This window comes from Girardinichthys multiradiatus, chromosome 24 (assembly GCF_021462225.1).
Source record: "Girardinichthys multiradiatus isolate DD_20200921_A chromosome 24, DD_fGirMul_XY1, whole genome shotgun sequence".
NCBI lineage: Eukaryota > Metazoa > Chordata > Actinopteri > Cyprinodontiformes > Goodeidae > Girardinichthys > Girardinichthys multiradiatus.
This window is the reverse complement of record NC_061816.1, coordinates 11,719,351-11,741,598: the sequence shown is the minus strand read 5'-3', so window position 1 is coordinate 11,741,598 and position 22,248 is coordinate 11,719,351. Positions and strand designations below refer to the sequence as shown.

Below are 22,248 nucleotides of genomic sequence, written 5' to 3'. Positions count from 1 at the left end.
ATGTAGTAATAATTAACATCTTAAGATAGTTCGCAGGGCAAAGTTTTCCTATTAAAAATAATCTAATTCGGTCATAAAGTATAGTTTAGATCCAGTTTAGTAAAGTCAGTTCAATCATGTTATTTTATACCATAATGATGTCAAATTCTGTTTAATACTAACTGGGGGGGGGGAACAGGATGGAGACAGATAAACAAAACCAAACGCAAGGCGTCAATAAGTTTCTACGGGAAATAAAAAGTTAGTGGCAGCAACAAAATCAGCAGTGGCTTTGTCAAAGAAAGAGACTCAGCTAAACACAGTGAGCCAAGTGTTTCTTATGAAAGAAGTCAACAAAATCCCAAATTCCTCAGGGTGACATGATTTCTAAAAATCTCAGCTTTGTCAACAAGCTGCTTATGTGCACGTGATTTCACTTTTACAGTCACTGTTAGCCTTTCATTAAGGAGATGGAGGAAAACCAAAGCGAAGAATAAGAGGAGTGATATTTGCAGAGGGATGGCGCGCATACTTTGATGTCCTTCATAGATGAAATCAAGACGCAAGCATGTAAAACAGTTTCTCTCCAAGTAAGGGAGCAGAAAATGTTTAATGGATGGTGCAAAATACCTGCTTTTAGAAAACCTTATTAAAAGCTTAGTTGTTCTCTGTAGCTATACAGCTTAGAGGGGAAATATGTGTATTTCAATTTAAAGTTTGACAAACATAACAAATGATCAGCTGCTGTAACGAAGCACCAAGCTGCGAGGTGAAAACTCTGTCCAGAGCTGCAAATGGGTCCGAATATTTCAGATGTAAAATTGATTGGGGAGATTGTTTCTTTTGCAGTTTTGTGATGCACTTGTGACATACGCTGTATTGTTGTGTATCTAGGTGTATCCGGAGCTCCAGATTACCAACGTGGTGGAAGCCAACCAGCCAGTCAGCATTCAGAACTGGTGCAAGAAGGGACGCAAGCAGTGTCGCAGTCACATGCACATAGTGGTGCCCTATCGCTGCTTGGGTAAATCCACCAGGTTTTTTTGTTTCAGTTTTACAAGCTGCAGGATTTGTAGTAAATAGTGTAGGAAAGGCTGGAAAATCAAAAAATTAACAGTGTCTCTTGAACTTTTTATGTTGCCAAAAACCTTGATGTATTATTTAGGTTTTTATGTGATAGACCAACACAGAGCTCTGTATCTTATCTTGGTGACTGTGAGCTCTGAGCGTGTGTCTGTTTGCACTCCAGTGGGAGAATTTGTGAGCGATGCCCTGCTGGTTCCTGACAAGTGCAAGTTCCTCCACCAGGAGCGGATGGATAAATGTGAGAGCCACCTGCACTGGCACACTGTAGCCAAGGAGGTGAGGACGCGTTTTCACTCTACTTTGATAGATTTTCCTCTTTGTTTGCTCATTTTTCCGGACTCCTTTCTGTATTTGTGCCTGTGTAGTCTTGCGGAGACCGCACCATGAATCTCCATGATTACGGGATGCTGTTGCCTTGCGGCATCGATCGCTTCAGAGGAGTGGAATTTGTCTGCTGCCCCGCCGAGGCGGAGCAGGGCACAGATAGCGTGGAGCAGGACGCTGATGATTCGGATGTCTGGTGGGGCGGAGTGGAGACGGACTACGCAGACAACAGGTGCACAGACATACACAGACTGAGGAGTAAAGTGATATGTCAGTATTACAGATGATCAAAAACAGCCACATTCATGTGTAACACATCCACCAGGACAGATACTGTATCCTCGGAATGAAAGGAAGCTGATGCCTTTATTAACCTTCTCCACCCACTTCCTCAAATCATTTGACATATGTTCGCTAGGGTTCATACCAAATCTGGAAATGTCTGGAATTTGAGTATTAGTAATTTATTAGTATGGAAGCTTTAATCTTAGTATTTTCCAAGTTTGCATTTCCACACTTTATTCCTTATCCTGTTGCCTAACTCTTGTGCTATGCTTCTTTGCTTTCCTTTCTTCCTTATCTTTTCCTTGTTCCTCCTTTCTTTATTTTTCCATGTGTCTTTCTATTCTTTTTTCCTTCCTTCCTTTTGTCTCTCCTACATCCTTGCGTTCTGTCTTTCCTTCCTTTTGTCTTTTCCTACTTCCTCCCTTCCTTCCATGTGTCCTATTCTTTCTTTAGCTTTTCTGTCCTTCCTTCCTTTTTCCTTGCACACCACCTCCTACCTTATTTTCCTTTCCTCCTGATTCCTTGTTTACAGCCAGATCACTGTAGAAATATCCACCATATACTGATGGTGTACTTTAGTGTTTCAAATTTTAAAAATGATAATAAGGGACAGAGAACTCTGGGAAGTTGAGTCAGGAAAAATGTGGAATTTTAAATGAAAAATGTCTAGGAACGCTGGTCTTTCGCTCCTTCCTTCACACACTCTGTTTTGCCATCTCCCAGCATGGTGCGGGAGCCGGAGCCAGCAGAGCAGCAAGAGGAATCCAAACCATCTGTGGTAGAGGAGGATGAGGACGAGGAGGCGCCGGAGGAGGAGGAGGAGGAGGATAACGAAGAAGAGGAGGAAGAGGATCTGTTGGATAACGACCAGGACGGAGATGGAGAGGAGGATGAAGAGGCAGTGGAGGAGGAGGAGGATGAAGATTACGGCGTCATCATCGATACGCTTGATGACAGCGATGATGCTGATGAGCCCACCACTAACGTTGCCATGACGACAACCACCACTACCACCACCACCACCACAGAGTCTGTGGAGGAAGTTGTCAGAGGTAAGGGTGTCTTTTACAATCTGAAATAAAGCTGCCAGTCGTCTTTAGGTTAGTTTAGACAAACATGCAGAAGATGAGTTCCTCTCAGTTAAACACACTAATCTGCTGCTGCCATTTTCCTCGTTTTGCTCATTTATCATCTCACAGCTTTCATTAGCCACGTTCCATTAAAATCAGGATTAGTTTCTTCATTTTTGTGTTAAATTAGCCTGAAATTTGATCCTAAGCAGCATCAATAATGTTTTAAACCTTTTTTCCTCATCATATTATGCTGCCCCTGAATTAAAGTGGTATTTTTCTGTACCTATTCAGCCTGTTAAATGAGACAAATGAGTGGTTGGGGTTATTTATTACTTTCTAAATGATAAGTGTGTGTGTATGTGTCCTCCAAGATGTTTGCTGGGCCAATGCTGAGACTGGCCCATGCCGGGCCATGCTGCCCCGCTGGTTCTTTGACCGACAGGAGGGCCACTGTGTTCAGTTTATCTACGGCGGCTGCGGAGGCAACCGGAATAACTTTGAGTCAGAGGAGTACTGCCTGGCTGTCTGCAGCAGCGTCAGTAAGTCCTGCCAACAGCAGCTAGCCTTAACCAGCCGTTCAGATCTGTTTCTAACTTTGTTTCATCTGCTGGCTGCTCAAAAGGTTTCTTCCCTGGCGTGTTTCGAAAGTTAGCTTTTTACTATACTCTAAATCTTTCTTTCTTTACTTTTTTCCCTCCTCTTACTTTCCTACACGGGTGTGGAAGTTATTCAGATGGGTAATTCCTGCAAGTGGGTGAGAATGGTTGCATGTTTCAATTATCCAGCAGATTTAAACAGGACATGGTGTGACGTATATCATGTATAATTTACCTAAAACAAAAAAGAAATCTGTTGGAGGGAAATTTGTATAAAAGAAAAAGCAATAGCCTTGTTGTAGAAGTGTACACGCTCTTTAACTTCTGTTGTTCTCATTCAATGTCAGCATTCAGTCTTCTTTGGTAGGAGACCTATCTTATCCACGCCTCTCTTGAGGTGAACCCACAGATTTTCTGTCGGATTTCGTTCTGGACAGTCTCCTTATTTCCTCATATCACCCCAGAAGAGAGATCGGCAAAAAGCATCAACACGGATGAGCTGGATGCCATGCTATGATCAGGGTTATGTGAGAATGAGCTCTGTAATGGGTCAAATTATAATGCAGCAGGCATATATCCCTGTTTTTATCACTGGAAACCAGAATGTCCTCTGGTTTTATTTGACAGACTGGTGAATACTTTGTGAATGAAAAAAGGACAACATGTGAATTATTTATTATTATTATTCCAACACGTCTTTACAATGCAATGGTTAAGTAATTTACAGCCTGCAGCTCTTGTAGTTGAACCTTCATTTTTCCTCATAACGGCAGCTTTTACAGTGCAGCTGTTTCCTGTATATTAGTTTCGCATCCATATGAGCTGTGAAATCACCCAGGCAGACATTATTTTTGCAATAAGCCACGCGTCACTGCAAATCATCCTTTATGTCTTCGACATGTTGCAGGCTGGGTTGTTGTTCCTCATCTCAGAGGACGTATGCTCTGGTCTATTCATTCAGTTCACTGAAACCTGATGTCAGCTTGTCCTGCTGCAATAATGAGAAAATGAAATATTCCTTTGTGGTTTGGGAAAACCCATCAGTTCAACATTAGATGCTCTCTTTCGTTCAGCGGTGATGTATGGTTATCAGTAGTATAAACAGAGATGATTGATTAAAGATTTTTCCACTTTAATTGATTAAACCATCTGAGGTTCCTAATAAAGCTGCATAGGTGCCGTTTTTTCTCCCAGATGGCAAAGAGCCGGTATTAGCAAGTGGCTGAATGGGATGCAGTGCATGTCTCCCCCTGTGAGATTGATTTACTAGATATGGGCTGAAATAAATAACTCGGGGCGGATCATTCGCACTCACAAAGTTTCTCTTATTCCCAAGTGAAGATGGGCCTTAGTTGTAGAGAAGAAGCAGAAGCCTTTGTTAGCGTCTGATACTGGTTTTAGGTTTACAGCCTGGAACATTCAGGGATCTTGATTCTCAGCTGCAAAATGACTGTCCTGCAGCACAAACGAGGTGCTTTCTCCATCTCCCTGCAATATTTTTAATCAGATTTTATCCACCGTGTGTGTGTGCGTGTTAAAAATGAGCCAGAATCTGAACCTGCCTGTTTGGACCAGGATTTCTGCTTTTCAGTTGCGGAGACGATATTGCTAAAGTGCGTATCAACGTACTAATGCTGTATTTGCATGTGTGATAAATCAACAGCTTTATTCTCTAATGCATATAAACCAGTTCAGGTAAATGCCATATATGTCATTGTTTGCAGTGTTGGTTTAGGTAATGGACTCACCATGGCTTGCCAGAGTGCTTAAACCCATGAACCCTTTAATGTTTTCTTAACTTTTAACCTTAAACTTCAAAGTATTTCATTGGGATTTTGTGTGATGGACCAACACAGTCTTGACAGAGATTCAAAATTAGCTTTTATATCATGATAGTAGTAATAGTTGTATAGTTACACACAGATTGAACTAACTGGCTTCTGAAGGCATATGGTTGCATTGGGTTTTATTTAGGGGGTATCAGAGTAAAAGAGGCTGATGCACCACTTGTGTCGGTGCATCAGCCAAAATCCCAATAAAGCACATTGTTTTTTGGTTCGGTTGTGACTAGATGAAATATAGCTCAGTCAAGAAAGGCAGCAATTAGGGCGCAGCGCTGATGGTGTAGGGGTTAAGCGGGCGACTATATACAGAGGCTACAGTCTTCGAAGCGGCCGTCCCGGGTTCGAGTTCCGGACCCGGCGACATTTGCCGAATGTCTTCCCCTGTCTCTACCTCTCTTTCCTGTCTGCCTCCTGTCAAGAAATAAAAATAAAAGGCCACTGGTTCCAAAAAAAAAATATATCTAAAAGAAAAAAAGAAAGGCAGCAATTTGCTACATGGCAAATAGCTCCATTAACAGCCCCCTAGAGTAAACAGAAGCCAGTTTTAGTCTTATTTTGCCTCAGAGGAGAATTTATGGCCAATTAGAAGTAGCACATTCAGTAAAAATGTCTAACCAGCTGCTGTCTTTCTAATTTCATCAAGCTGCTCCTTTCAGAGATTTTGCTCAAGTAAAACTAAGGCCAGTGAGTCACATCCCTGTGGTGTTTTTGTGGATTGTGCAGTCATGCGCTCATTAGACGTGACCGTTTTCACATGATGTGCGACCTTCACGCCTGCACTTGCACTCCGATTCGAAAGCACATTTGATAGATGATCAACCTTCCTCTGATTAAACTTTTAACGCCGTAACCCATCCAATTTATTCCTTGCTGGTAGGTTGGTGCGTCTGGGCAGACTGGATGAATTCCTCTGTCAAGAGTTTTGGCCGTGAAACTCTAACATGCTCTGAGTGAAGTTGTATAATTAAGGGAGAGGGTTTTTTTTCTCCTTCCTGCAATGCATTATTGGTCATCTGATGCATTTACCTGCTGTTTGAAGGTTTTGGCTTCAAGCTACAGCCGCTTCTTCTTTCTCTCTGTGTTCACACTAACCTTATTAATCCTTTTTAGACTTGTCAGGCAACACTGACAATTCCATTACTCCTGCTCTCTGAAACATCTCCTGACCTCCTGGGTTTCTCCTCCTCTCTCCTTGAATTGTGTTGCAGTGCCCACCGCCATGCCCAGCTCCCCCGACGCAGTGGACCACTATCTGGAGACGCCCGCTGATGAGAACGAGCATGCCCACTTCCAGAAAGCCAAGGAGAGTCTGGAAGCTAAGCACCGTGAGAGGATGTCCCAGGTACTCAAGGAGGAGACAAGAAAATATCCGGCTGGGGGGATAGAAATTAGCTTTAACAACAGAATCTGACCAATATGTTTGAAAATGCTCCCAGGTGAACTGATTGAGCCATGTCGACTTAAATTGCCTTCTCTTATCAACCGTCCCGCTCTTAGATGGAGATCAAGATGTTCCACTCTTACCTCAGTTAGTCAAACTTCAGACAAGAACAGCAATAACCTTTTATAGCTCCGAGAATTACTATTTTCCCTTCCTTGCTAGTTTGTGCACCATTCAGGTTAATTCTGTTTATTGTGGGAGAGGAGCTACAGGCGCAGCATCGTCTGATTTCACATGCTCGGCTTCTCCCTTAAGAACGCTGTCAGGAGATTTGCTTTGGTAGAGTGAAAGGAAAGAGTCCAGGCAGTGAGTCAGAGGGAGGGAGTATGGAGAAGGATGTGGCATCACCTCTGTGGGACTGATGGAAGTGACCATCAAAGATGATGCCTGGAGACAGAATATGAAGCAGTGTTTGACCTTCATTCATATTTGTCTGTCCATTCATAACATCCATCTGTCCATCTGTGGATTGTCCATCCATCATCTTTTTTTCACCCATCCGCTTAATCACCCTTTTGTCCATTGAGCCATGGATGAGCCATCCATCCATCCAACTGTCTGTCCATCCTACCAGTCATCCACCAACACAGTCTTGCATGGATAATCAGTTTTATTAATCCATCTAATATCCATCAACTAGTTGATCCATCATTTGTTCCTTCCTTCCTTGGGGTCTATTTGGTTTTATAGGGTCTATATTTACAGTCTGACCATTCTAGGCTAAAAGAAACTGCCATATTTTCACAGTAAAGTTTTCCATTTATACTTAAAAAATGGGTTGAATAGGACTGAGAACCCTTTGACATGAAACCACGTGTGCTTCACCTTTACCAAGCATTAAACCTTGTAATTTTTACCACCAGGAACTCTTTCATGCATCTTTGAGAAACTCAATATATGTGACGATGCTCTGCAGGGGCTGGATTAAAAGCAGATTGCCAGATTTACTAAATGTTTTCCTTCCTGTACTTGTGTTCAGGTGATGAGGGAGTGGGAAGAGGCTGAGAGGGAAGCCAAGAATCTTCCACGTGCTGACAAGAAGGTTGTGATTCAAGTAAGACCGGCGTGGAAAAATGCAGTTGAACGCTAGCCACTTTTAGTACACATTTGGTTCATTGTAGTTGTTTGTGTCCGTGCAGCGCTTCCAGGAGAAGGTGGAGGCTCTGGAGCAGGAGGCAGCCAGCGAGCGTCAGCAGCTGGTGGAGACCCACATGGCCCGGGTGGAGGCTCTACTTAATGACCGCCGCCGTCTGGCTTTGGAGAGCTACCTGACCGCTCTGCAGCAGGACCCACCCAGGGTAAGCTGCACTAACAGTTTGGACTGATGCCATCTTTTATAACAGGATCAATCATTACCAGTCACTGTGGCTTCTTGATGCTCTTTAAAAGACTTTCTGATCAAAAGATTTCCTGTGATGTTTTCTTTTGAATATTGCCTGCTGCATGAATAATTCCCACAGATGATCGCATCTATCGTCTTTGTCTTTTCCAGCCCCGTCACGTCTTCAGCCTGCTGAAGAAGTACGTTCGTGCCGAGCAGAAGGACCGGCAGCACACCCTCAAACACTTCGAACACATCCGCATGGTGGATCCCAAGAAGGCTGCTCAGATCAGACCTCAAGTACAGATACAACACTCCCTTTATGGTGTTTGTGTTGCATCTGTAAATAGTGATACTTTCTTACAATCTGTATTTACGTTCCTGCAATAGGTGCTAACCCATCTGCGTGTTATTGAAGAGCGCATGAACCAGTCTCTGGGTCTTCTCTACAAAGTGCCTGGTGTGGCTGACGACATCCAAGACCAAGTTGGTAAGATTCCCTTTCATTGGGTGTTTTAACCCTGCATCCCCACAGCATGATACTGCCACCACCATGTTTTACCATGAGGATGACTCGTTCAGGGTGGTGACCAAAACACCTTCTTCCCCTGCATCAAATGTTTTACCCACTCAGCATCCTGCTGCCACCACCACCTGTCACTGTGTTCATTTCTCTGCACAAAACATTTTGTCGGCCTATTATATAACATCCCAATAAAATACATAGACGTTTCTGGAAACATTTAGGGACATTTAAACTATTATAGGCATTGTAAATCTAGAAAGAAGTGAAACCATAGAAATTTGGAGATTTGGCTGCTTCAGCAGAAATAAAAACAAATCTTTAATCACTCTACACCATATCTTGCGGCTCTGGATATAAATCTCTCACGCTCTTTGTGGTGGCTGACCTAAATGTGAGACGGAAACTGCGAAAAGCTCAATGCCTTGATTGTGTTACGGATAACAGAGATTAAATGCTCTGAATTCCAGTCACCAGAAAATGTTTTTTTTTTCTCCCTTCTGATAAGGACATTGGAGCCATTTGGCCTAATTCTTCTGTTCAAACTCAAATGAAACTGTTTGCTAGGAAGATAAATCCTCTTCCCTCCCTCTCACCACTGCAGGCTTCTGTGGGCTGTTGGGTTTATTGGCGTCGTGTGCGTCATGCAACCATCTGCGAGTCTGTCTCTGGGCTACCCAACCAAATTCTCCAAAAATGAAAAAAAAATCAAACACAATTTAAAAGTTTGTCTTTTTTGGAGGCAGTGTATGTACCTAAAATAGTCAATAAATAGCAAATAGATCACTACGATTTTAGCAAAGTGTCTCTAATCTGATCTGCTCTAACATCTTCCCTCCTTCCTTCCGCATCGCAGAGCTCCTGCAGAGAGAGCAGGCCGAGATGGCCCAGCAGCTGGCCAACCTGCAGACAGAATCGAGAGTGAGCTACGGGAACGACGCCCTGATGCCCGACCAGGAATTCGGAGACATCCAGACAGACCTGCTTCCCGAGGAGGACACTCTGGGCCTGGAAGGAATCGGCTTCGTCCACCCTGAGAGCTTCAACCAGCCAAACAGCGAGAACCAAGGTGCATACAACTAAACACAGTTGTTAGGTTAATAAGAATTAGTTAAAAATTAGTGAATGCTTCTGCTGAGGCAGACAAATTTGCAGGTAAAGAAGCCTTAAAATGAATGTATCTTATTGCCAAAGCATAACCTAACACTGAAAAACAACACGATATAAACAAATGTCTTTAAGAAAATCTTTGCTGCCATAATCAGTGTCAACCCTAACAATCCCGTAAAAGTAAATGGAACTGACATATTGTTTTTTATTTGATCCAAGTTGCTAGGAACTTCTAATTTAGTTACTTTCTGTTTTCCTGGGGTGTAACTTTAACGTGACACACAAGACTATTTCTCATGCCTCTATGCTCAGTAAGCAGGATGATAAGGTGGGTAGAAAGAGAAAAGCTCGCCAAAGCTCACCGCTAACTAACTGCAACAAGGAGCGGCATCTGGGGACCACATAGTTTCCATGACAACCGTTAGATGCTCTCTACTTGGCTGTGGGTTGTTTGGGATGCATGTCAGGAAATAGCTGCAGCCTTAAACCTTGTAGAAAACCTGAAGGGTGAGCTGAAGAACAGAGATTATAGAAAGATTTAACACCTCTGGGTACTTAGTCCTCGCTCAACATCCATAAATACTGGACTGTCAGATTGTGTAGCGTGGCCCCTTTTTCCAAGCTCAGAGAGGATATGATAGGGATGGGATTCCCTCTGATCGCAATAGGATCATTTTATATCTACATAGTTGCTATTTATAAGACAAAGTCAAATCAAAAACCAGATTTGATTCTAGAAGTACTGTAAATACCTTCTAGTTCCTGTAGTCCACCAGGATGAAGAGCAGTACCACTTCTTACTAAGCCACCTTAGAAAAGGTTAATTAACCTGCTGTAATAGATTGTACCATTTCTTACTTCTAGTGACTGGAATGAAGATGGACGCTATCCCCAAGCTGCGGATGGAGACCGAGGACAGACCGGGTACTGAATATGAAGTTCACCACCAGAAACTGGTAAAGGCACAAAGCTCACGCTCATGCAGAACAGACGTGCAACTGATTTAGTTTGATAAATGTTTTTAGCATCTTAATTAGCATGAATCATACAGTTTACCAACACATGTAAGTGTTGGACTCCTCGAGCACATTGGCGAGTCCGCATCTCCACCTTGTCCTCCTGGTAAACTCTCAAGGTTGTCACCATGGCGACAAGTAATGCTCGTAGAGACACCTGCAATAATGCATGCGTCACACTTTATCCGCTGCCCTCTGATCAGAGTGAAGTTTCATGCTGTCTGCAGGGGTGTTTTTCTGCTCTGCCCCCAGCCTGTCGTAATAAAGATTATATAAATGATTCTGTTCTCCATCTTTAATCTCCTGCTGCATTGTAATACCTCAATCCATTTCCAGCCAAATCCACGTACCTGACTCCTCTCACCTAAAGACTGTAATCTCATAATCCCTGCATGTTAATATCACATTTCATGAGCCAGAGTGAAGTCACCTTAGATTATCTATTGATTGGTTTTTCTTAGATTTTTCTCATCAAGTTATTTGTCCTCCTACTTTGTGCAGTCTTAGAGATAGAAAGAGTGATTTTCTTCCTTCCTGGAGAGATGGAGAAAATGACAGAGCAGAAGTCCCTTTTTAGTTATTGTTGAGTGCATATAGTGCATAGTGTGGAAGCTGAGTCATTCTGCACCAGCGGTTCTTTACATTGCACCCAGCCATTTGTAAATAATCATTAATATTCTCTACCAAAGTCATGTACATGTTATCTTCTATGTCAGATTCTCCACATCACTCATTCTCAACTCTCATTTCAGTGTGTAATGTTAGAAAATGTAGTAAACATCGAACCGTACCTGGCAAATAATCTGCTTGGTTCGTTGAACTCCACTCTTGTGTTTGTGACCTGACCGCCGTCTGCCCTTTAACTCCCGCAGGTCTTCTTCGCTGAGGACGTCGGCTCCAACAAGGGCGCCATCATCGGCCTTATGGTCGGAGGCGTCGTCATAGCAACGGTGATAGTCATCACCCTGGTGATGCTGAGGAAGAAGCAGTACACCTCCATCCACCACGGAGTCATTGAGGTTAGAAACTTACTGGGCATGGAGGCAAGAGAAAGCGCTGCAGGTTTACCACATCTTGCAGAAGTATTCACACTTTGTCACGTTACAGCCACAAACCTCAACGTGATTAGGGGGGGATTTTATGTGATGGCACAACATAAGGTAGCTTGTAATCGTGTGGAGAACAAAAGTGAGCAAACAGAATCATGAAGACCAAGGAGACGGGTCAGAGAGAAAGCTGTGGAGATGTTTAAAGCAGGGTTAGGTTATACGACTGTACCTTGAGCTTAGAACATGGAGCACTGTTCAATCCATCACGCAAAAACGGAAAAGGTACCAAGACATGCAGACATTTACAGCTCAGGTGGGAGAATCTGTGCATTATTAGTTGTGCACTCCACAAATCTGGCGTTTACCAAGACAAAGTTATCACTGAAGACGTCCCTTCTGCTACACGTCATGTAGGGAACACAGCAAACATGCATAAGAAGTGTAACTTTCTGGCCTACATGCAAAATGTTGTGTTGCAGAAAACTGACCCTGCACCTTACCCTGAACACACCACCGATGTGACACATGGTGATGGCAGCATCATGCTGTGGGGATGCTTTTCTTCAGCAGGGACAGGGAAGCTGGTCGGAACTATGGATGACAAAATGTTACAGTCCCACTTTGCAAGGCTCTATAATATGAATATTCATGATGATGATGATGATGCGCTTGTATGGGCATGTTTTAGCTGCTAATGCTGCATGTATATGTAATGTATGTGTTGTTAAACTTGTTAGAATTGTCTTTAAACGTAGCACTGCAGGATGTAAGGACATTTAATCAATCTAAGTTTGCCCACACAAGAAAGAAACCTTGAAATATCCCTTTATCACATTGCCTGAGGCAAGCTTCAGAAGTGTTTTGTTTGAAATAGAAACTTGTAGGAGTTCTGACTAAAAGCAATTGGATTAATGCCTTTCTAACATTTGATTAGCTAATTTCATATTTTTAATTAGCTGCATGTATCATTGCTGAAGGTCCATTAGCTGTTAGATTAAAACATGAATCGCTCTGCTACGATTTGTTCATTTGTCTCTAGAATAAATCTCTTCAGAACAAGCTCTGAAATTATCGAATGTGTTTTGTTTTTTTTCCCCCCATATGGACTTCTACCTCAGGAGCGTTTCTGTACATACGTGTGTAACCTCCCCCCTCCTCCCTTGCAGGTGGATGCTGCCGTCACCCCCGAGGAGCGCCACCTGTCCAAGATGCAGCAGAACGGTTACGAGAACCCGACCTACAAGTTCTTTGAGCAGATGCAGAACTGAAGAGAAAATCACATTTTCACACACTTCGCATAAACACACCATCACTCCCCGTTACATCACACACCTTCCCCTTCCTCCCTCATTATCCTCCCCCCAACCTGCCCCCATGTCTCCAAGAGGCAGAGATCGCTGAGTGATTGGGATAGTCGGTTACAAGCAAACAGAGCGACTGTAGTGTGGGTTTGTTTCATTTCTGCCTGGCCTGACGCCTCGGCCAAACCACTTTGTTCACTTTATAGGAGGAAGACGCCTTTTTTAATTAAAGACAAGGAGTTTGTAGAAGCTGCTGCGTCTGGGCCTGCTGACCCACCCGAGGCATCGAAACCAAGCACACTTCCTCGACGCTGATCAGCTCACAGTTTGGTTTGGGGTGGCTGTCGGTGGGGTATCCTGAGAGTTAACCTCACCCCTTGATCAGCATGTTTCTAAAAATCGGTTGCAATCATTTCGTATAACTTCCAGCCAAATCCTCCTGCGTTCTGAAATATATAATGAAGCTGAGCATTGTGTTTTAAACACCGCACTCCCCCTACAGTCTACACTGGAGAACAAGAGTGTGTCCCCTCCTTTCTTTCTCTTCCTTTCCTCTCCCCCTCCATCCTCCTTCCTTTCATAGAACAGCTGGGCTGTGTTAAGCCACACATGGCTCTTAAGGACACCGTGAGAAGCTGACAATAATGATCATGTTGATGACAGCAGCAGTAGTAATTATGTGTTCTTAAGGAACTGTCTTTATTTTAGAGGTTCTCTCTATCGTTTCCACTTTTCTTTTCCAAAAAAGATTGAAAACAGTTAAAAAAAATAAAAAAAAAAGTCAACTGATGTAAAATCATTTTTTTTAAAATTGCGTGTAATGTTGCTGAAGTCTTAGCTGTTCCTTATGTAGTGTGCATGACAACAACAGGATTTGGAGAAAAAAACAACACAGGATCTTAACGCTGCTCTCTCTGGAAATCCTTCCTCACGTATAGATTGTCATTCTAGCAAGATTGTACATTTAGTATCCAATCGTGATCACGTGACATCAAACAAGAATGAATAATATATAGAAATCTAGATGAACGGGCTCTGCTTTGATATCATGTAAAGATGTTTTTTTTCCCCCTCCTTTAAGTTAAAGTTCCTTGTTTGCATTTCTGAGCTCCTCCGCTCCTCAGGCTGCAGGATGGGGAAGAGATTCATCTTTGTAAATTTTCATCCATGAAAGTATATCGATAAAAATCCTCTTGGAATCACTCCTAATCATGATCACTTCACGTTCCTGTTTTCTGCTAAACGGCTTGTTGTTTGGGTGAAGGTTGAGAGGACACTTTGAGCAGCAGGTTAGGATAGTTTCCATGTTGCAAGGTTCCTACACAGTCTGGAAAAGCCAAATATGATTTTTGAAAAACACTTTTATTTCAGCATTTTAATCCGTATTGCTTTGCTAAAATGTGTCCTGACTACTTTCTCCCTTCCTTCTGCCCTTCCACCCTGGTCCCACCTTGCTTCTTTTTGTCCTTCGATCTTAAGCTTGGCCTATGTTCCTTCCTTCCCTCCTTTATGGCATTTATCCTTCTTTCCTTATTTGTTTCCTTGCTTCCCTCTTTCCTTGTCTCCTCTCACTGTCTCGTGCGGTCCTTCCTTTCGTGTCCCACCATTCTAGTGTCCTTTCGTCATTTCTTCCTTCCGGTTTCTTGTTTTTGCAGATTACATATTTACAGGTTGCCTGCTGTGGAATATTTATCATATATTTCTGGTGAACTTAGGTATTTTATATTTTTATGGTGAACACAAAATACTGGGGACTCTGGAAAGTTGAATCTGCAAACGTCTGGCATTTTAACATGGAAAATGTGTAGGAACCCTGATGTTGTCATTTTCAGTCGGGGGTTTTTCCAGTTCTAAGCCAAGTCATTATTTTTTTAGCTTTGCTTCAGGAGTGCTAGGAGGTGGAGGTGGAGGAGGAGGAGGAGGAGGCGGCACAGGAGAGGGAGAGAGAGGAAATGACTTGCAGTTCCGGATGGATAACCAGTCAGTCAGGCAGTCTGTGTATATAATGGATTTTCACTTCCCGCTGCACCTCCCCTCCCTTCCTCGCCTTTCTTTCCCTCCAGGCGTGCAGCTCACCTCTCTGCCACGAGCTCAGAAGCTGACATACAGATATAAGGGCGTTTACCATCGAGAATTGACAGCAAGTTGGAGGAGGAGGTAAAGGCAGGGAGCAAGTAATAAAATCAACACCACGTATGAAGAGCTACAGTGGAACTACTCAAACATGTTTAGAGATCTCATAAATGAAATGCTGAGTAAAATGTATATTTTAGGAATGCAATTGGGTGAGTTTGTGGTTTCAGAAGGTGCTCAGTAGAATAGAAGAAGCAGGATTTTCTTTTTTTTCTGTGGGGTATATATTATTTTTTTTTTCACTGTGTAATATTGTGCAGGCCATTTGCATCGACTGGGATAATGCTTTCTACACTGTATTCCATAATAAAGTTTTGAATGTACATAAAGTGATGTCTCTTATTTTTTTGATGAGTTTGCTGTTACGTGTTTGACTCGTATCCTTTTAAATCCATGTTATTCTGGTGTTTTTATTAAACTGAACAGTACAGTACCTAAAACTGCAGATTTCAGTGTATTTTAGTGGAATTATATATGATGGACCAAAACAAAGCAGATCATTGCCAACCGGAAGGAAAATAAATTAAAAAAAATTAAATAAAGATCTGCCAACAGTGGTATGCATCTAATCATCCCCCTTTACTGATACTTCTAAATAAATATCCAGTCCAACTTGGTGCGTTTACAAGTCCCCTGATTAGTAAATTATGTGCACTTGTGTGTTAGCTTTAATCTTATGTCAGTGGTAGCGTAGGAGGAGCTGTAGAGATCCACACCTCGGGTGGAAGAATCTGTTGGCAGGGCAACTATTAGGCAATCATTGCACAAATCTGGTGTTTATGGTCAAGTGGCAGAAATGATTTTGTTGAAATAAAACATTACGTTCAGAATGCCCCTCAACGCTGGTCGTTAGAACCCACTGTCGTTGATATTTCATTAATTTCCCTACTGCCACACACCTCGCCTACATGAATGAGGGATTAACAGGTTTCAGCAGCACTTGGCAGCTGAAGAGGTAATGCAGTCATTTGAATGAGTCATGCTGGAGCAGGACAGTGGGCCCGGAGGACCAAGGTTTCAGAGCACTGATGTAGGGGACCCAGCATATGTGGAAAATGGTGCTTTAGTCAGACTAGATTAAAGCAGCATTTTAAGCTCTATGTGGCATCCAGATCACTTCTTCCCCACAGTGAAACATGGTGTTGGCAGCATCATGCTGTGGGGGTGCTTTTCTTCAGCAGGACACACAAGTGGTGTGGAGGGAAACTTGCTAGGCTGAGGGACACAACAAGAGTATTTGCCCAAATTTACCCACAATTCCCTATTGGGAAGTATGCCCTAGTTGGGGGCAATTAGCTATTTGGCAGAAAATCTGCAAATCTGTGTGAGGAACGGACCCAACCTCAGTCAACGTTCATTCAAGTTAAATCTCTCTTTTTTTATAGCACAGTCAGGCAGTGTGAAGTGATTCTAGTCCCAACAGCACCGGTTCAGTCTCTTCAATTGCCTCCTCGTCTGACTGGCGGTCAGGGATGTCTCCTGATGGAATTTGACACAAGGATGAGGCTGTAGCTTTTAGATCTATGACTGAGGTGGAAGGTAATTTCATCTTCCTGTTAGCCAAGGGTGAAACCGCAGAATGGTTTAGATCAGTGTATTATGTGTTAGAAAAGGCCAAACAAAGTCCAGACCTAAACCCAATTACGAATGTGAAGCAAAACCTTAAAATTGATGTTCAGGGATGCTCTCCAGTCAGTCTAACAGAGCCTGGGCTATTTTGCAAAGAATAGATTTGGAGAGGGACAAATGTAGTCTATACAGTAGAAACAATACTCAACGTCGCCAATAGGGGGCAGTATTGTCGCTGTTAAACTGCTTTTTGTTCCCACAATCCACCGCGGTCCTCCACATTTGTGCTCTGAGTGTCAAGCCCAAGGTGAGTTCAGCTTTAGCAGCTCAAACTGCTGTTAAAATAGACGTAGTTTCACGTTGTTTGTGACTTGTTTGCGTTCAGAGTGCGTCTATTTAATGAGTTCAGCGATATAGCTGACAGCTTTACGTCCAAAAAAAAACTAATTTAAAGGAAGTCGGAGGGGTTCGCTTTAGCTCCTTTAGCATATTTAGCTTTAACAGAGAGATGTTTAAGAGCTAACAACAAACGTTGAACCGTAGCATAAAAAGGGGAACTGTATAACTTCGTTTAATATTCTAGGTTAAGTCATTGGGGTTGTTTAAAGTAATGTCGGTCACAAAGTCAGCAAGTTTGAATCAGTCGGGGCTAATTGTTGCTAACGCTGCAGCTACTTCCATATAATCACTGCCGGATATAGACCCATCTGGTCTCTATTTACCATTTATTTTTCTTTTAGCGGTGGGTTGTAATTTTAGTTCCCATTTAATACTGATGTGATTAAAGTTGAAAGAAATAGTCCGCATCTTTTATAGAGATGTTGTTATTGTCAGTAAATCGGAAGCAGGTACTGTAAGGTCACCCTGTGCTCTAATGTTTGGTTCGGCTTCAAAACCCGGGGAAACTTAACATCATACCACTATTACATTTAAATGGTTTATTATACGGGAGACCAGGAAACGTGTCAGGATAACAGGAGTTTTCTTTGGTTGTATGTCGCCTAGAGAAATGCAGCCCAACCCCCTCCACTACTTACTGCTGCAGACTGATGGTCAGCTGGCTTAATGAAGGCTTCATTTACAAGGAACACACATTGTTGAACTGCAGGCCTGACTTATTACTCTAATATCAGCTTGTTATGCTCTATAAAGAGCAGAACTTGGAAAAAAAGATACAATTCTTACAATAAGCACTTAAAAATTATTACTGAATAACTTTGGAAATCAAAATGTTAAATAAGTTTAGCAGCTTTACGATTTTCTTTTGTGTTTGAAATAAAATAGTTGGACCGTTTAATTTCGGCGTAAATAAAGTCAAGCCATATTTGTACCTGAAATTCAGAATTTTATAGCAATCCATTCCTAGATTAATTTTAAAAGTAGAGCTTTATGATGTTACGGAAACATGCAGCTGTGGTTTTATTGTTGAATACTGCTGTTAGTTGTACGCTATGCTATGCTTTCCTTGCACTTGTCTGTCTTCTCCATCATCATCATTCTTTATAAGCTTTAGCATCTCAGTCACTGCAATCAAATCTGTCTTGCGGGGTGTTCACCAGCTGTCTAAGTCGATACAACCGGTTAAATGTATGCAGGGCACCAAAATATGGCATTCATCCATTCATTCATCTTCTACACCACTTATTCCATAGTGGGTCACGGGGGGCTGGTGACCATCTCCAGCAATCTACGGGCGAGACGGAGGGGGGTACACCGTGGACAGGTCCGCAATCCATCGCAGGGCAACACAGAGACGTACAAGACAAACAACCATGCACACAGTCAATCACACCTAAGGGCAATTTAGAGAGTTCAATTAACCTAACTGTCAGGTTTTTGGACTGTGGGAGGAAGCCGGAGTACCTGGTGAGTACCCACGCATGCACGGGGAGAACATGCAAACTCCACGCAGAAAGCGCTACCTACTGCATCTAGACATGTCTTTGTGATTGCGATTTTGGTTTATTAAACCTTATTTACTAATGATACTAAAATTCTGTATGTAGGTTAAAGTAATGAGTTGCATGATTTCCCTTATTTAATTTCTCTTTGGGATTAATAAAGTATTTTTGAATTGAAAGAGCTAATTTTTTTTTTTAGATAATTGATTTTACGGTTTTTTGGTGCTAGAAATGTGTGTGCCAATGTCTCAGTTAGCACGTACAATCAGTGTAGTTTTGGTTAAAGGTCATTTGAGAGGATGAGCTAACAGACTTGTACTCATGGTTCTGGAATTCAATTTCAGTATTTTCCAAATCTGTGAAATTTGGAAAATATTTGTATTTTCAGACTTAATTCTCTATTCTATTGTTTAAATGTCCTTTTTCTTTCTTCCTAGACTTTTCGTATTTATTTGGGTCCTTGCTTCTTTGTGCTTCGCTTTTCTCTCCTTATCTACTTCCTTCTGTCCTTCCCTTATTCTACTCTTTATGTCATTGTTGCTTTCTGTCCTTATATCCGTATTTCTTTTTATTCTTTCTAGTCCTCCATCCTTCTGTCAGCTGCAGACTTGCCGATGGTGGCAGACCTAGTTATATCCTGATGCATTTACCATAAGATCTGCAATGTTCTGGCTGTTATGATTGATATCCAAGTTAGTATACTTCTTAGGGATGTCCCTACGAGTCTTTTTATCTCTGATCCCGAACCAAGCCGTTTAGGTATTGAAGCAAACTTCTAATCATAACCAGTAAAGTTATTGAAGACAAAGCCTTGTGCATGCTGACAATGCTCTACATTGTCGTAAACCTGTCAACAGGGTTAGAAAGTTACTAATTGATGTCTTCATATTCAGCAAAGTGTTTTGAATGTTGAACGATTATCACCTCAAAAAATGCCTGAATTGTAAATGATGTAAAAGGCTTACCGAACTGCTCTGTTTTTAATGAGATCCATACTGCAGATTCGCTCATATATTTTATTGCTTTTAATTACAGCAGCGATTAAACAGGCGAAAAGCAGATTTTATTGGGGTTTATTTTAGTGCTTTGAATTTTTCCATAAGAAATTAAAAGCAAGATATCTGCAGGATATTATGGTAATGAAATGTATACACTGTTGAGCGGTTGGAAAACTGCCTGTAGGTCAAATATAAACAACTAGTGCATTTAAGTCATAGCAGAAGAAGGCGAGACAGATGGATTATTCACAAAGTACCAGAAAAAATATCACTTTTGTGCTCCGCTATTAATTAAACACGATGATCGGAGTTGTCTCTAACTCTTTTAATCATTTGAAAAGGCTTCTGAATGTAAGTGCGGTGTGATAGGAGCTGTTTGTTCCTTCAGATGTCGCTTCATCGGTTGTTCCAGCTGTCCTCTGTGCTGCGCTCCGCTTTGACTCTCACCCTGCGCAGGAACATCGGCATCTCTGCGGTGGTCTTCAACAAGGCCAAGGAGCTCGACCCCATCCAGAAGCTGTTCCTGGATAATATCAGGGACTACAACAGCAAGAGCAAGTCAGTCAATAGATGATTTCTATTCTGCTTCAGCCTTGAACTTTAGTTCAGCATACTCTAGATGTTTAGTGTTCAGCATTCTCTTGCAGCATGATGAGTGTGCAGTTGAACTCCAGCTTCCTTTACTCGCACCTTTCCTAACGTCATCCCGTCCACTTTATTGTTTCCTCGGGTCTCCCAGGGCTGCTGGAGGTATCGTGGATGCAGGTCCAAGTTACCAGAAGAACATGTCTGAGGAAGTAGCCAAACTGCAGAGGCTATTCGGAGGAGGAGACCTCACCAAGTTTCCAGACTTCAAATTCCCGGGTCAGTTGTGCCTCCCCCTTCTCCATTCATCAGACCACCAAATGTTCAATCTGTAGAGCAGTTACAGAACCTAGGAGGGCAGTGTCTCTTCCTGAAGGACAGAGTAACCCAGACAGTGTAGCGTATCTCAGTTATTTATGAAACGGCTAAAGTATGGAAGTTTAAGTCAAAGTTCCCTCATCGTGCAGCCTTGATTTATTCCTCTGATTAAGTAAAGTGCTTTATTGTGTCTCTAGAGGGCAAATATGGAGCGGCCTGCAGCTTATCCCCACAATTAATTTCAGCTAATAAAAATAGCTGCAGTGTTGGTGTGATGTTGGAACGTGCTTATTATGACGCGGCTGTTTTCACTTAGACACCGTTTCACTGTTTCCCTGTCATGAATATTTATACCTCTGAAGAGATGCGCTGTCATTTGCTTCATTGTCCGGGTCTAAAAATAGCAAAGATGGTGACAGTTAGATAGGAAGATGACTTGTGTTGGATCTAGATTTAGGAGGCTTTTTTTTCTCTCAGCTTCAGGCCTACATTGTTGCTTTCTATAATAAATGTTGACAGTTTGTGCTGTAAAAGGCTGTAACTGGAGTTTAATGCCTTTTTCTTTCTTTTAACCCCTACAGAGGCAAAACTTGAGGAAGGCGCCAAGTGAAGGACGTCGGTGTTGTAAATCTCCTACATGTCCCAAATATGTTGTATTTAATAAAAGAAACCTGAGTGAAAGATGGGGATCTGAATTTTATTTCAGCTGTGTGTTATTCATAAACGCTAAATAAAGTTGTAGCTGGATAGTTTTACACTAATATTGCGGTATGACTCCTACAAAACGGCTGATTGATTTTTAGATGGGTAGCAATAACAGAACATGTGATCTTAAAGTGAAAAAACTTGTTTACCTCTAGGGTAACCCATGTCTGCAGACATGGACAAATGGCACATTTATTTATTGGAATTTTATGTAACCACACAACACAAATTTGTGCATAATTGAGAAGCGGAAGGAGAGTTTGTAGTTTTCACAACGTTTTTATGGAAAAAATCCAAAACGTGTGACATTCCCCTTGGAGTCAGTAGGTTGTAAAGCCAATTCCTTCTCTAAGCCGTTAACGGTATGAATCCACCAGCTTTGAACATTTAGACATTTTTCCCCCCATTGTTCTTTGCTAAACAGCTCAACATTAGTCAGAGTAGGTGGAGTCTCTGAAAATCAGGTTTTGATACTTGCTACATATTCTCATGTGGGTTTAAGTCTGGACTTTGACTGGACCATTCTGATACATGAGTTTTTTTCCCCAGATCTTAACCTCTGGCTGTATGTTTTGGGTTATTTTGTTTTAAAGGTGAGTTTCAGCAGCCTTTAACTGATTTTCTTCCAGCATTTTACCCTCAGTTTTAGCTCAGTCGACTTTGAAGAAAATGTTAAAGCTTCCCCACAGCATAATGCTGCCCCTACCATGTTTCACAATGGGGATGGTGTGTTCAGTCTGCTTCAAACTTCTCCACAGCTTTATCTGACTTGTCGGCTGTATTCTTAGGTCTTCATGATGTTTGCTCACAGTGCAGCTGGAGTCATATTGAGGTTAAATCAAACACAGAGGTGGACTGTATTTAATAATTGGATGTCTTTTGAAGGCTATTGGTTGCCAGAGTAAAGAGGCTGAATACAAAAACATGAGAAATGTAATATTTTTATTGTAAATACATTTGAAACCATTTGTTTACCCTTTGCTTCACTATCATTCACTACTATAATTCAATAAAAAAAAAAATTATATAAATACTTTTGCACTTTTCAGTGGCAAAACCAGAAAACGCACTTGGGACAAATGTAAAAGCAA

The 22,248-nt window shown here is 42.0% G+C and overlaps 2 protein-coding genes across 3 annotated transcripts in view; both read left to right on the top strand.

Annotated features, from left to right (window-relative positions):
• appa (amyloid beta (A4) precursor protein a) overlaps positions 1–15,410 on the top strand; it is a 35,379-nt gene extending 19,969 nt beyond the window's left edge. The window contains exons 3-16 of one of the 2 annotated variants that reach the window (XM_047355321.1): positions 874–1,003; positions 1,229–1,341; positions 1,431–1,621; positions 2,398–2,726; positions 3,119–3,286; positions 6,396–6,529; positions 7,608–7,682; positions 7,768–7,926; positions 8,121–8,249; positions 8,340–8,439; positions 9,329–9,541; positions 10,447–10,538; positions 11,471–11,617; positions 12,814–15,410. In XM_047355321.1, coding sequence (XP_047211277.1) covers positions 874–1,003; positions 1,229–1,341; positions 1,431–1,621; positions 2,398–2,726; positions 3,119–3,286; positions 6,396–6,529; positions 7,608–7,682; positions 7,768–7,926; positions 8,121–8,249; positions 8,340–8,439; positions 9,329–9,541; positions 10,447–10,538; positions 11,471–11,617; positions 12,814–12,915 — 2,082 coding nt within the window. In that variant the 3' untranslated portion in view covers positions 12,916–15,410. The remainder of the gene's footprint in view (positions 1–873; positions 1,004–1,228; positions 1,342–1,430; positions 1,622–2,397; positions 2,727–3,118; positions 3,287–6,395; positions 6,530–7,607; positions 7,683–7,767; positions 7,927–8,120; positions 8,250–8,339; positions 8,440–9,328; positions 9,542–10,446; positions 10,539–11,470; positions 11,618–12,813) is intronic. The other variant, XM_047355322.1, reaches the window with a different exon arrangement.
• Positions 15,411–16,841: 1,431 nt separating this feature from the next.
• atp5pf (ATP synthase peripheral stalk subunit F6) lies at positions 16,842–21,133 on the top strand. Its single transcript, XM_047355359.1, has 4 exons — positions 16,842–16,957; positions 19,938–20,107; positions 20,289–20,413; positions 21,034–21,133. The coding sequence occupies exons 2-4, from the start codon at positions 19,938–19,940 to the stop codon at positions 21,060–21,062; spliced, it is 324 nt and encodes a 107-aa protein (XP_047211315.1). The 5' UTR covers positions 16,842–16,957; the 3' UTR covers positions 21,063–21,133.
• The last annotated feature ends 1,115 nt before the right edge of the window (positions 21,134–22,248 follow it).